Raw genomic sequence first — 14,869 nt, 5'->3', positions numbered from 1 at the left:
GGATGACGAAACAGCTTAGAGAGAGGTGCCTTGGGGCTAAAGTCTAGCCAGCACGACGGGGGAAACCGTTTATCAGTTGTGTAGTATTTCTGTGCCACATGACAATCGGCGGCTGCCCCAGGCCCCTTGGCAGGATCTGGCCAGACACCCTCAGGGTCCAGGAACAGAGGGGACCTTACAGGATCCTGATCCTAAGCTAGTCAGTGCCTCTCCAATTTGATCATTAAATTCTCCCAAGATCACCCACCTCGCGTCAACAGCAGGGTGTGTTTCAAGGCAGCGGCATCCTTTAAGCAGGAAAACATGGAAACGACCTTTCCTCGCAGGCCCCCATTCTAAAAGGGCCCATCAGAGATTGTGCGCATGACTCAGATAAAACGTTAGGACTCTCACACCTCTTTATATTCTGCACCGCATGGGTGGCAGTGGGGAGAGTGAAAAAGATGGAAAGAGCTGACAGCGAGCATTTCCAGAGCTACACATTATGTCGCTCGTACTGTGCTTAAGCAGCTGGCACAAAGCATCTGGAATTCTCCAGTAGCCTTTAAAGTAGGAATTTATCCTTGATTTGAAGACAAGAAGGAGACTTGACACTCATAGCCTTGCCTGAGGCCATACACACCAGCAAATCCCAACTCAAACAGAGGCCCACCTGAACATCAGGCAGTGGTACCCGCCCCCACGCCCACAGGGGCAGGCAGAAAAGGTGAGTGAGGGACACAGACGGACACCAACAGCGGAGCTGCAGCAAACTCTGCAGAAGCCAGCAGCCAGATCTCGGTCCCGCCGACCAGTTGACCAGCTCCAAGTCCAGCGCTCCCCAGTGTAAACTTTCCAGAGAGCCCTGGGTTTTCAGGGCAGATGTCCAGATGCTGTGCAGGCCAGTCACCGCATGGGCTGGCCCTGGAGGTTTCTCATGAGCTGCTTTCCTCAAATTACTCTTCCCGCCCCCAAAGATAAGGCTCTTTCTCAACCAGAGCAGACACACGGTGTCAAATCTGAGTGACCTGGGCCAGAAAGATCTTGCCTGAAGGGCTCTCAAACGAGGGTTCTCAGAAGACAATGCCCCAACCATTTGATGATCTGTTCATGAACCTCTGTCCAGGGGCATCAGGCTTAAATCTGGACAATGCCCATCATGCGCCTCTTGGAGCCCACTTACCATTTTTTGGTTGTTGGTGTTCTTATTCTTCTGTTTTTTAATTTTATTTTAATATTATTTTAATTATTTAATTATATTTTAATATATTTATTTGGCTGCGTAGGGTATTAGCTGCTGCAGGCAGGAGCTTTTGGTGCAGCCTGGGTTCAGTAGCTGCCACGAGTGGGCACGTGGGATCTTAGTTCCCCGACCAGGAATCAAACCCACATCTTCTGCACTGGAAGGTGAATTCTTAACCACTGGATCACCAGGGAAGTCCCTCACTGACTGTTTGCTAAGGAACATGGGAAGCTCAAGCCCAAGTCAGCTGCTAACTAGCTCTGCAAACTCTGGGCCAGTTATCCCACCTCTCTGTGCCTCTATTTCCTCATCTGTAAAAGGAAAATACAGCAGCACCCAGATCACAAGAGTGTGGTGAGTTTTACCGTTAACACACAGAGCCTGGCACGCACTAAATCAATGTTCTACTGAAGTCTGCTATTACGTCACGGAATCTTGACTCAGACCGGTCCCCTCTGCCAGCCTGTGGGCTCCATCTGGGTTCTCTTCTTCTCCCCTCCCAGCTCTTGCCCCAGCTGCAGGTCTCAGTTGGGTCAACAGATTCCTCCCAGGGCTGGACCCAGCTGAGGCGGAGCTCTGCTCTGGGACTTGGGCGGCCAGCTGACTCAGAACAAGGACGTTTCAACTCCAACCTGTCAGCGATGGAGCTCAGTTCTTGGAACCTCCTCTTTCCTTGAAAATCTCTGGGGTTTCCTTCACGATGCCTCCCTCCCAACAAGAACAGAAGCAGGGTGGTTGGAGAGAGAAGGAAAATGTGAGTTTCCTGCCTTAGGCCAGCTGCAGATAACTCATCTCTGGTTTCCGGAAACCTCCATCTGTGAGCATTTATTTCTGCTGAGGAAAAAAAAAAAAAATCTCCCCAGGAAGAAGGAGGGGTGAAAAGGTATGGAGAGACGGGTGGCAAGATTTTTCTCTCCTCACGTGCCCTTTCTACCTGACTCTCACCTACCCCATCCTACAGATTTCAACAGGGTGCCCTCTCCCAGATCTAATGGTACTCATTCTCCACCTCACACTTCCCCAGGACTCTGGACTCTCCCACCACCTGACTTAAAATATCGCTTGAGAGCTGCTGATTCAGTTCCTTCATCTCAATCTGTGGTACATTCCCTAAGAGCAAGAATTACCCACCTCAACGGCTGCCCCAGGATCTGGCAGACAGTCCACAAATATTCACTGATGAAATGAAGGAAAGCATCAATGACTCCTCTCTCTATGTCTATCCCCCAACCTCCCACCAACCACAAACTGAAAGCACTTTTAAGAACCTACTTGCATAGATTCCTAAGAACCAGGACACATAAACAGTAGCTTTCTCACACTTTCCTAACTTTACAATCTGTGGACTAGTTACTGAAAAGAATGTTTTAGCAGGAGCATGCTTCCGTGTCTTAGTTTGGCCATTCTTTTTCCTGGGAAAGCTCCTGAGACCCAAACCTCTAACCCAGACTTGTCCCCACTGTCAAAATGAAGCCACATTAGGATGGAGGCTGGAGACGGGCATTCAAAACCACACTGATGCCCCATAGAGAATTTAACCCAAGAACACACTCAGGTCCAGCCCAAGCCAGGGCAGACAGAATTGTAGGTTGTGATAACAAGGGTTTCACTAGACTATGTCTATTCTGAGGGGTCATTTTCTAAGGCAGTTTCAACAGAAAATAATCTGATTCATAGTCTTCACATTGACAGACCATGAACCCTGGCTTTAATTTAGGGAAAATTTGCCACTTTATTGAGGTGGCCACCTGATGTAAACAGCTGATTCACTGGGAAAAAAAAAAAAAACTAGATGCTGGGAAAGACTGGAGGCAGGAGGAGAAGGGGGCTACAGAGGATGTGATGGTTGGATGGCATCACTGACTTAGTGGACATGAGTTCAAGCTAACTCCAGGAGATAGAAAGACAAGGAAGCCTGGAGTGCCGCAGTCCATGGAATTGCAAAGACTTGGACACAACTTAGCGACTGAACAACAATTCCTAATGAATTTGGTCTTAAAAGTTCTCTGCATCCTTCTCTTGATCTAATGATCTATTTTAGAACCTGACCATCCTTAGTCCAGAGTTCTTCCTCAGAACTACCCCAAAGTCTATCTGCCAACGTTTAAACTGGAGTTCATTTTTTAGACATGGAGACATGTCTTAGAAAAAAACACCAACCATTTGTAACAACTGCGTTTCGGGACCCAGTTATATAAAACTTACCTTTTTGGTGATCCTTTGCATTGGCTAATATTTACATGAATTCACGTTTCCCGGGGAACACACTAACTCCACAATTAGGAAGATGGCCAGGGCTGGCTGGGGTAACCTGGGGAAGCTGATTTAGGTTTTGACATTGGACTTGGATAATCCATCAAAGTTTATTACTGTTTGGCTGGAGTAGAATGAAGAACTGAGAGTCATTTCCTCTTGGTCTTTCCTCTGCAGAAAGGAGAAACAGCTGGCTCTCCTTGTAAGAACTTAGCCTCACCCTCACTCCCAGGCCAGCACATTCTTGGAGGGGCCTGGCCTGGATCTTTCTAGTTCAAAGTCAGCTCACCTCATCCAAACAATAAGAGAACTCGTTATACAGTACTGCTCACGAGGCAATTGGTCACACTGCCCTGTGCTTACATGCAAGGTACTCAGCCAGCATTTATCACTTGATTATTGCTAAATTTTCACAATACAAATAATAATGGCTAACATCTATTAGACACCAGCTCTTGTCCTAGTAACACTTTTGGCATTATCTCAGACCTCCCAATCACTATGATTCTGATGTCATTTTCCTCATTTCGTAAAACAAAGAGCAGAGACTTGGGTAAGCCATGGTCACATAGCTGGTCTAATCTTCATCCCTTACCAAGAGCTACTCTCTGAAGTTAAACAGTTCTCTGGAATCTGGCAGGAATCCTCCTGCACATAGAACTGTCATACCTGATTGAATAATGGGGTTGAGAGTAACAGCCTTCTTTCCCTCCACATCTTCCTCCCTCATCCCTACTGCCTCTGCCCCTCATCCCACCTGGTGGGGTCTCAATGCTGGTGAGTTGGCACTTGCATTCTGTGAACAGGTCTTCTTAGAGAAAGAGAGAGAGAGAAGAAAAACCAAAACCTGTCTGTCTGAATGTAACCAGAGACTAGCACGCCTGTTTGGTGTTTTAATTCCTGAAATAAAGGCAGCTGTGTTTATTTCCATGTTGCCTCTTGCAGACAAGGGTTCACTTATTTAACTAGGGACAACCAGGTCCTATAAAGTCTGGGATGCATTTCATGTTCTCAGGTATACTCTGAGTGTCTGTGCTGGGAAACCCCACATCCATTCTAATGACCAGCCTCAAGAAGGACAGAGGGTAGATGGTCCAGAGCATGGTCATTGGAACTCTGGTTTTTGACAGCTCTGATGTATTCTGGGCCCAATTCACATCCGGGCAATTAGCTTCAAACCCCAACCATATGTGTTTCTCATTATCCTCAAAACAGACAGAGGAATATCCAACACCTAACACTAAACTCAGTACTGGAAAGGAGCACTGGGGGAGTGTTGTGGTCCTCGGAGGGTGTTAAGAATCAAAGCTCACGGTGAGAGATGGGGCCTTGGAGGCCTCGGGAATGGAACCATGGCAGAAAGAAAGATCAAGACCACTGGCTTAACCCTTCTTCCAGCTAAAACCTCTCTCTGACACTGTCATGCAGTGCAAAGAACACAGGTTTCACTGCAGGCTGACTTGTGTCTCCACCCCCCACCCCCCAAATTCATATGTTGAAGCCCCATGCCCACAGTGTGCTAGTATTTGGAGATGAGGCCTTTGGGAAATAATTAGAGTTTGACGAGGTGATACAGGTAGGGCCCTCAACACTCATGCTGGGATTAGCATCCCTACAAGAACGGACACCAGAGCATGCCCTCTCCTCCGTGCACACAGAGGGGCTGCGCCAGGACACAGCAGGAGGGCAGCCAGGGAGAGAGCTCTCACCAGGAGCTCAGTCTGCCAGCACCTTGACCTTGGGCTTCCCAGCTTCCAGATCAGTGAGAAAGAAACATCTATTCCTTAAGTCACCCAGTCTATGGTGTTTGTACGGCAACCCGAACAAACTAACACAGGTGTCTAAATCAGACAAGGATTCATTCTTGTTTGTTTTTAATTTTTAATTGGAGGGTAATTGCTTTACAATGTTGTATTTGTTTCTGCCACAGAACAACATGAATCAGCCATAAGTATACATATATCCCCTCCCTCCTGAACCTCCCTCCCACACCCGCACCCCATCCCATAGGTTTGTCACAGAGCTCCCTGTTATACAGCAACTTCCCACTAGCTCTTTATTTCACACCTGGTGGTGTATATATATGTCAGTGCTACTCTCTCAATTCATCCCACTCTCTCATTCCCCACTGTGTCCACAAGTCCATCCCCTATGTCTGCGTCTATATTCCTGCCCTGCAAATAGGTTCCTCGGGAAAAGGTTCACATTCTGACTCCGCTTGTGACCTTGGACAAGCTATTGTGTTTCTCTTGCCCATCATTTTGTGGGCAGACTACACACTGAGAACAATGGTTCTCTGACAGCTCTGTGAGGTGGGTTGAGAGTGGTGGAGGTGAAAGGCACCCAGCACTTTTCCTGGCACCTCCATCCATGTCAGTTCCCTTTCCCCCAACTCAAGGGTCCTTAGTGCTAGAATCTGGGATGCACCATTCCCATCAGCCTCCCATGCATGTTCTGGCTGATCTCACAAATGGGCACCTCCTTGGTCAAGTTCAGCCCACGGATGTGTTTTGTTTGCCCTGTACCGATGTTTGGGGACATCTGGATCATTTATCAACATTTAAATGATATAAAATTTCACATAAAGATCTCAGTCTCTGGTTCTTCTTGAGAAATAAGATGTCATGACACTGGACCTGCATTCTTCCAGCGGGGAGGCGAGTGGGATCCCCTCGGGCAGAGGGTTAGCCCTCATCTGCATCCACCAGGCTGGCTTCACCCACTTGGACCTGCTGGCACCTGCGGGCCTCTCAGTGAGTGGCCCATGGGTTAACCGGGCTGGTGCAATCTGGCGTGACCCGTACTTTTCCTAACTGCCCACAAACAATGGTTTTTAAGTACAATTTCAGGATCTGTCCCCTGATACAAGGAACAATTAGCACATTCCTGAGTCACTGCTTTATTTATTTATATATCTATTGTGAGCTAAGGAACATTCATAGAGAGGCGGGGATCTTAGTTCTTAGTGTGAAACTCAGTTTTTGCAACCGGGGGGTTGGCTGACCCAGCTTTGCTCCCGTCACTCAACTTCTTGGGGCCTCAGTTTTCTCCTCTGTAAAAAGGAGGCCCTGGGTGAGATGATCCCTATTGTGTCTTTCCATATGTGTGTAATTCTTATGTGAAATTCAAGCACATGGCTAGAAATTTAAGACAACTCTCTTTATTTCTGAGCTCTAAAGGTTTTCATGAAAGCAGAGCTCTTAAAACACTTCACTGACCCTTAATACAGGTCTTAACTAAATGTAAACAGGACTCAAATAATGGCCTTGTTTAATGTTCTGCCCACTCCAGGCTTGGGTCTTTAGCCTTGATGTTCTGCACTTAACACACCCAAGAGGAATGAACAACAGCCCATTAAGAGTTGATGTCCAATTTCCTGTCCCCAGGAGATCCTGGGGCATTGGGCCATGCTTGCTTCTCTGCCCTCATTTTACCAACACACAAATCCAACCACACCACCACCCACCCCCCAGTGCTCTGGGCAAGAGGGCTTACTTTCAGTTCCGTGCTCAGGTGTGTTGCTACCACAGGACCTTTGCACCTGCAATTGCCACTACCTGGAGCCCTCTTCATTTAGTTAATATCCACTGATCCGTCAGATGACAGCGCAAGCATCACATCACCATCCCTGGCCTCCTTGGCAAAACCGAGTCCTACTAACGCCGGCTCTCATCATGTCAACTGTGTTGTGGTAGCTGTCACAGGCACATTATTATTAATACATTTTACATGTGTGATCAGTTGGCTAATGATTATTGCCCCAACTGAACATATTGGCAATTCCAGGAAAAGCAGCGTCTACATCTATCTTTGTTCATTATTGTGTTTCCAGTGCCTGGCTAATGGGGAGGCACTGAAACATTTCATGTATGAATGAATGAACGAGTAGTGGACACTACTGGGAAGATTCTGGAAGACAAATTCTTCAAGGACCATATCTGATCGAGAGTTTTATCACCAAAACCTAATAGCAATGACGGTGACAATGATGGTAAGAGCTCCAAGTAAGTACCAACTCTGTTCTTATAGACTATTTATGCAGTAACTCAATACCTCACAAGAATCTTATGGAAGCAGGCACATTTCCTATCCCTATTTCACGTAAGAGGAAGCCAAGGCACAAAGAGGTTGGTAAAACCTCTTAGTAAAAGAAGAACAGCTATAAAATCCTAAGTAGTGTAGTCCCAACCACTAGACCATCCTGCCTAACATGGTCAATGAGGCATAAGAAATGTTCACAGAGTAAATGACAGCTGCTAGATGTCACCCTCTACCCCCTGTGCCCCAGCCACCCACACATGCACTATACACACGGACAAATGGACAGGCCCTCTCTGGAGCAGAAGTCTAGACAGACAAGAGCCCCGGAACTTAACAGTCAGGAAAGATTCAGAAAAGCCAACAGAAGCAGCAATAAGAATCAAGCAGAAAGCAGAACTTAAGGTGAGGCTCCCGGAGTGATGGTGAGGTGTAGCTCCCTGCCCCAGTTCAGGCCCATAGAGGGGAGGGTCCCCAACTGGCCAGCCACGTACCTGATGTTTTCATTCAGTGCATAGAGCTCATTGCTCTGCAAGCCGCCCCCTTTAAAGACGTTGATCACGGCAGTCTGGACGCTGCAGGGAAATAAAAAGACCCCCAATGAGTGGATCTGCCTCCCCGGGGCCACCTCCACTAGCAGCTCAGAGCCGAAGGTGGGGAGGAGGGCCAGGAAGCCCGGGGCACAGGCAGGCCCACGTTTTCTCTCCCTGGAATCCATCACTTGCACATGAGGGTCCTTGGAAAGGGAGGAAGACTGAGGCCAAGAGGACAAAAAGAGGCCCTCTCTCCGCATTTTCTCGCAGGCTGGCAGCCCTGCTGGGGAGCAGCCTTAATGAAGGGCAGGCAGTGGGATCTGCTCTCAGGAAACTGCGTGGCCAGCACCTGCGGGTCTGAAAGAATCCCACGTGGCACTGGCTGCAAGCAGTTCACCCCAGGCTGCAGTTCTCTCACTTAGGGGGCCTCTGTCTTCACAGCCTGGAAAGGATCATGCCTTGCCTTATCTTAATGTTTTTTAAATTTTGCAATTATGGATTTTAATTGTCCTTGCCTTTTATTTTACTTTTTTAAAACAATTGGAATATAATTGCTTTACAATGGTGTATTAGTTTCTGTGATAACAATGAAGTGAATCAGCTACATGTATACACAAGATCCTTTCCTTCTTGGACCTCCCTGCCAGCTCCCCCCTCAATCCCACCCATCTAGGTCATCACAGAGCACAGAACTGAGCTCCCTTCAGAGCACTGAAGCCTGAGCTGCACACCGGCTTCCCACCAGCGATCTCTTTCACAGCTGCTGGTCTGTGTATGCCACTGCTCTCCCGATTCATCCCACCCTCCCCTTCCCCCTCTGCGTCCACACATCACTTCTCTATGTCTGCGCCTCTGTTCTTGCCCTGCAAATAGGTTCATCTGGACCATTTTTTTCTAGATTTCATATATATGCCCCAATATACGATATTTGTTTTTCTCCTTCTGACTTACTTCACTCTGTATGACAGACTCTAGGTCCATCCTTTTAATAGTACTTTCTGGGAAGAACTCCAGAAGGGCTGGCCTCACTTCCCCTTCCCCTCCCACAAGTGTCCAGGCAGAAGAGTTGATCCCTTGAAGGACCCAGGTAAGTCTCTGGACCCAGCCCAGCATTTCAGCAAGGAGCTGATCACAAACTTGTCTTCATCCCAGGTTTCAGGCTTTATTAAAATGAACCAGGTCCTACTTAACATCAAAACATTTCAGATCTCCCCTCCCTCACCATCATGAGTTGTGCATTCGTTAAAAAAAAAATTGATAATGATCCAAATGACAAAAAAACCCTCAGTAATGCTTTAAAGTAACAATGCATTTGATTTATCCAAAGAGGAAGCACACGATTTGAAACACAGCTCCAGGAGGGTGAGACATAGTACGGATTCAGTCTCTACTCAGTACCTGGTACACGGATTGGCTGGGCACTTTATGAAGGCTGAGTCTCCTCTCCCAGCCACCAGTAGCTTCCAGGTGGGGATCAACCCTGGTCTACACTGCATTGCTAGCTTTTCACAGATACGTGTCTAATCTTCTTAAACAGGTAGCAGGTGACTGGAGGTTACTTAGATGTTCCCACCCTCGGGTCATCTGACAACTGGCATGGGCCTAATGTTAAGTTCTGATCCAACTGTCCTGGGCTGGTTAACTGATTTTGAGAGCCCAGAAGCCCCCAGTGGTCCTCTTCCCCTCTATTCAAACAAGGAAAGACAGGGAGAGGAAAAGAGGGACAAACTAAGAGTACGGGATTAACAAACTGGGATACAGCAAACAGATAAGCAACCAGGATTTACTGCATAGTACAGGGAACTATGTTCAATATCTTGTTTAATAACCTATTGTGAAATATAATCAGAAAAAATAACTGAATCTAACACAATACTGTAAATAACTGTATATCAATACAAAAAGAAAAAATACATTAAAAAAAAAACAACAACAAGAAAAACTGATGGATACAGTTGCCATAGGGAAACGGGCACACTGTGTCAGTCACCCCTATACCCATGACCTTCTGGAGCCTGATTTCAGGAGATGCTGAAGCTCAGCCAGCCCCTGGCCCTGGCACGCCAACCCCTACCCCACCACCACCTTCCCACCCACCCAGTGCCTCCCATACCTGTTCCAAGCAGAGTTGGAACTCAGCTGCAGAGCCTGGCGGGCTGCCTGGAAGCGGGGCAGGTCGCTGAGCGCTGGGGAGCTCATGAAGCGCGGTCTGGGCCTGCGGAAGGAGCCCATCTTGGGGAACTCGACGGGCAGGCTGGGGGCGAAGCCACGGGTCATAAGTCCAGGTGAGGGGGCAGCTTCTCCTCTGGACCAGAAGGTTCTGACTGCCCACCCAAAGGGCTCCTCTCACGTCTGTCTTCCAGCCCTCAGGCGTTCTCAAAACCACGATGTTGGCCAATACCTGAAAAGAGAGGCCAGCTTTTCTTGAAAACTCCTGGGCTGAGCAGATCCCATCATGGGGGAAGCTGGCTGGGACTTCCTGGCCAAACTACCCTAAAAAAAAATTCCAGGACCCCAGAGTACTATCTATAACTTGCACAGTCCCATTCACAAGTGTTAACAAGCCTCCTTTTGGTTATAACCTTGTGGTCATCCCCAGGTGGAGAGACACTCACAATGGGTTGAGGCCAGTCCTACAGAAAAGTGATTGCTAAGCTACGTTTGACTGTGGTTCCCATGCACAGCTATCAAAGTTTGGGCCCCCGCTGAGTTTCTGTAGCTTCTACCAAGTTTTTCATTGAGATGACTTAAAAAAAAAAAAAATAGAGCACACAAGAGCTCCTTGTCTAGGCACGGAAGATGGTCCATGACACGCCCTGACGACCACAGCAGCCCACGTGCATCGCTCAGTATTTCCCAAAGCATCAGTGCCTCTTCCCTCAGGCTCATCTCCTCACCCTCCCTTGCCTGCCATTCATTCACGTATTCTATCAGAACATATTTATTAGCTACTATTTACTAACCAGGCTTCCCTGGTGGCTCAGTGGTAAAGAATCCACCTGCTAATGCAGGAGACATGGGTTGGAACTCTGGGTCAGGAAGATCCCCTGGAGGAGGAAATGGCAACCCACTCCAGGATTCATTACTGGAGAATCCCATGGACAGAGGAGCCTGGTGGGCTACAGTCCACGGGGTCGTAAAAGAGCTGGACACAACTTTGTAATATACAACAGCGATTTATTAACCATGTGAGCTGTGTAGCATCTGAAGATTTCTAAGACCTAGTCCCTGCCCTCAAGAGGCTCACGGTCTATGGGAAGAGAAGTCGCCATGTATTTGCTCATGCAACAAACATTACTAAGCCCCTGCAGCGCTTTAGGCACTCAGGCCTTGGGGATGCATGTGGCCTTGGAGAATGTGGTCCCTGCTCCATTGAGCTGTTCCAGGTGAGGCTGCAGGCTTTCGATTGTATCTACTATTTCCCTTAGGGCTTCCCTGGTAGCTCAGCTGGTAAAGAATCCACCTGCAGTGCAGGAGACCCCGGTTTGATTCCTGCATTGGGAAGATCCACTAGAGAAGAGATAGGCTACCCACTCCAGTATTCTTGGGCTTCCCTTGTGGCTCAGATGGTAAAGAATCCACCTGCAATGCAGGAGACCTAGGTTCGATCCCTGGGTGGGATGATCCCCTGGAGGAGGGCATGGCAATCCACTCCAGTATTCTTGCCTGGAGAATCCCCATGGACAGAGAAGCCTGGCAGCCTACAGTCCTTGGGGTTGCAAAGAGTCGGACATGACTGAGCGATGAAGCACAGCAGAGCCCTGTTTCCCTTGCCCAGAATCCCCTCCCTCTTCCTCTCTGCTTATCTGAATCTAACTTACCCTGCAGGGTTGGGTTCAATGATATTGTCTCCTGGAAACCTTTATGACTCCATGGTTAATGACTTCGAGTGAATCTGGGTTCGAATTTTAACAAGGTCACTCCCAAGTTGTGTGACTTCGGGCTGATTGAGTCTGAGAGTCCTCAGCTGCTAGCAATGCCAACTTCACAGGACAGATAAGAGGGGAAATGAGATGGTGTGACATGCCCAGCAAAATAGTAGACCCAAGGCTCTCAAGCACTGGCTATTTCTATTCAGACCTGACTTTCTCTCTTTTCTGGGCACTTTTGAACCTGCTGTTTCAGTCTTTTATTCTTCGGTCAGCGTCAAGCCCAAACTGACGATGCAAAGTGAGTTTGGGAACTGGTCAGAGGGAAGGACAAAAGGAAATCACCAAGATCACAGTCACTTTTTTCTTCCAAAGCTTTAGGGTTAGCCCAAAAGTATTTTCAGTGGCACCTCACCAGCTTATTCTGCTGTGTCCCCAAAACCAACACTGAAAGAAAAAGATATTCCAGCCACAAATGCCAACTTTCCAGCTGGCAGGGGGAGCAGGTTTTGCAGGCCCAGCTGCGGTGTTAGAAGAAGGAAGAATCCAGGTCCCTCCTCCCAGGGAAACAAGCTGCCCTTGTCGGCGAAGCACTAAGGCTGCTAGCTGGGCCCTGAGACTGTCCATCCAGAGGGCGCGGGCAGGGCTATCACTCCCTGTAGACAGTGGGCACAGTGACAATGAACTTGTGAAACCAGGAGCCAAGAAAGGAATTGCTCATCCTACCTCTGACATTTTTTAAATGTGTCCCACTTTCTCTGACAGTCTGCCCTTCACCCCATTCTCAGAATGAGCCAATGATGACTAAACTTTACCAATAAATGCTGAGGAAGTCATGATAGGCCTTCTCACTTTCAGAGGGTCTCAATAACCCCACAAGTGCCCCTGGAAGCTGGAAAGATCTATGCAAATAAATGAGTGGGGCAATGCAGTAATAAAACCACAGGAGCCCTTCAGACGCCTTAAACTAGCTGGCTTTGGGATTTAACTTGCCTGGTAAAGGTCACACCATTAAGAGAGACTGTTTCACCGCCTTTCTTTAAATGAGCCTGTTAAGTGCAATTCATCTGTGTAATTATGGGATATTAACTCCATTTACGAGGATCCTAAACTCCAGGTGATGGAGCTGCCTCCCACTCAGGGGCACCTGTACAGGGAAGTAAAAAGGTGAGCAGAAGGCATCATTCGAGTCTTCTGGTTTCCGGCAGAAACACCACTTCTCCAGGAGGCTGGGCAACACAGCGGACCCCGGGGGCAGGCTCCTGCCCCTCATCCCACTTCTCAGTTACTGCCTCCCGCCCCACTGCCAGGCTTGCTGCTCCAAGCCGTGTGCACATCGGCAAGCCTCATGGGCAGCCCCATCCACATACGCAACCCTTTTTACTACGGGTGACTTTCAGCCAAAAGGATGATGACCGCGGCGTCCTCGGCCTCGCATCAGCTGCGCAGGAACACACAGCCAGGAGCGTCTCTGACTCATTCGTCCCCTGCAAAACCTGCCACCCTCAGATACAGACATTCCAATGCTGTCTTCATCCACCATGCCTACTTCCGGCTGGAGCCGAGAGGCCTCCCCAGAGCACTGAGAGGAAGCTGCTGTGCGCTTTGACGAGAGGGGCCTAAAAGGGAAAAGCTGACACACCCGGTATCCACCTGCCATGGCACTGCCTCCTCACACCCGGGCTCGTCCCGACCTAAACAGGGCAAGGCAGAAACTCACACGACAGGCGGGGCTTCGGCGTGAAGCCAGGCCAGGCTCTCGCTTACAGGGGGCAAAAGTGAGGCTCAGAGGAGCAGAGCAGTCTGATGTTCGAGGTAGGAGAGAGCCGGGACTGGCTAGAACTCAGGTTCCCTCATTCCTATCTAGAAAGTTTCCCAGCCCCCACCTAGGCCATTCTGTAGGCTCTTTGAAGACAGCAATCAGATCGAGACTTACTCATCTCTGTAACCTCAAGCCTAAGGGCACTGCTGAAGATAAAAATGAAGACTAGCAATTCATAAGGCACCAACTGCCTGCCTGACCTGATGACAAATGCTGTCACCAAACCCCATCTGAAGATCAGAGAAGTTAAGCAACCTGCCAGAAGTCACACAGCTATTAGGAGGCAGATCACTGACTGACAACTGGCCTCATCCTATCCTAATGGACTGGCCTCAGCCCATTCTCCCTTTTCTGGGAGACCAGACCTGGCCAGGAGAATCACAACTAAAGCTACCAAGTTCGGCAGGAACATCTAGTCACAGAATGTCATATTAAAATTTAGACCTCATGCCCCAGAGATGGATAAACAGACATAAGGAACACTAAGACCACATTTGTGGCCAGGGGAGCACAAGCAGAAAACAAGGAATGGTGAAAGCTTGGACTGCTTTAGTTAGACACCCTGCCCCTTACTATCTGTGCGACCTTGGCAAGTCTCTTGACCTCTCTGAGGCTCAGTCACCTCCTGCAGGAGATGAGCTAGCTAGCGTGACAACCTCAGGGTTGAATGAGGATAAAAGGAGGATATTTGTAAAACACTTAGATGGAAGAGTGCGTGGCAAACAGCAAATGCTTCGTAAGTGCTTGTTAAATAAATAACTTGTTATTTCTAAATCTCTAGGCAATGACAGCAGTGGGAACATAGCAACACTTCCTCCGGCTTATGGCGACCTCACAAACATCTGGAAAATACTCCAGTTGGGAGCAGGCCAGGTCTCTGAGCCCCCATGGTGGTCATAGAGCATTAGGGCCTTGGGTAACTCAGGATGTTATTTATTGAGGCATGATGCCTTTCAACTCCTTTCCTGCAGCGTGGTTTCTGGGTGGCAGTGGGGTGGGGGTTGGTCACAGAGTGAAGCAAGCTAAGAATTACTGGCCCTTTGGCCCAGTAGTTCCACTTCTAAGAATGTACCCTACAGAAATGGTGACATGGTCCTGAAGACTGGCAAATATGCCAGTTTTTTGCAGTAAT

The 14,869-nt window shown here is 48.4% G+C and overlaps 1 protein-coding gene across 1 annotated transcript in view; it reads right to left on the bottom strand.

The window, feature by feature from the left end:
• Nucleotides 1-10,323, bottom strand: part of PRR5L (proline rich 5 like) — a 53,646-nt gene extending 43,323 nt beyond the window's left edge. Inside the window, exons 1-2 of the mRNA XM_052653196.1 lie at nt 10,160-10,323; nt 8,008-8,088 (exon numbers count right to left, since the gene is read on the bottom strand). Coding sequence (XP_052509156.1) covers nt 8,008-8,088; nt 10,160-10,323 — 245 coding nt within the window. The remainder of the gene's footprint in view (nt 1-8,007; nt 8,089-10,159) is intronic.
• Between the last annotated feature and the right edge of the window lie 4,546 nt (nt 10,324-14,869).

The sequence above is a fragment of the Budorcas taxicolor genome, chromosome 15 (genome assembly GCF_023091745.1).
Source record: "Budorcas taxicolor isolate Tak-1 chromosome 15, Takin1.1, whole genome shotgun sequence".
NCBI lineage: Eukaryota > Metazoa > Chordata > Mammalia > Artiodactyla > Bovidae > Budorcas > Budorcas taxicolor.
This window is presented reverse-complemented; position numbering and strand designations above follow the sequence as displayed.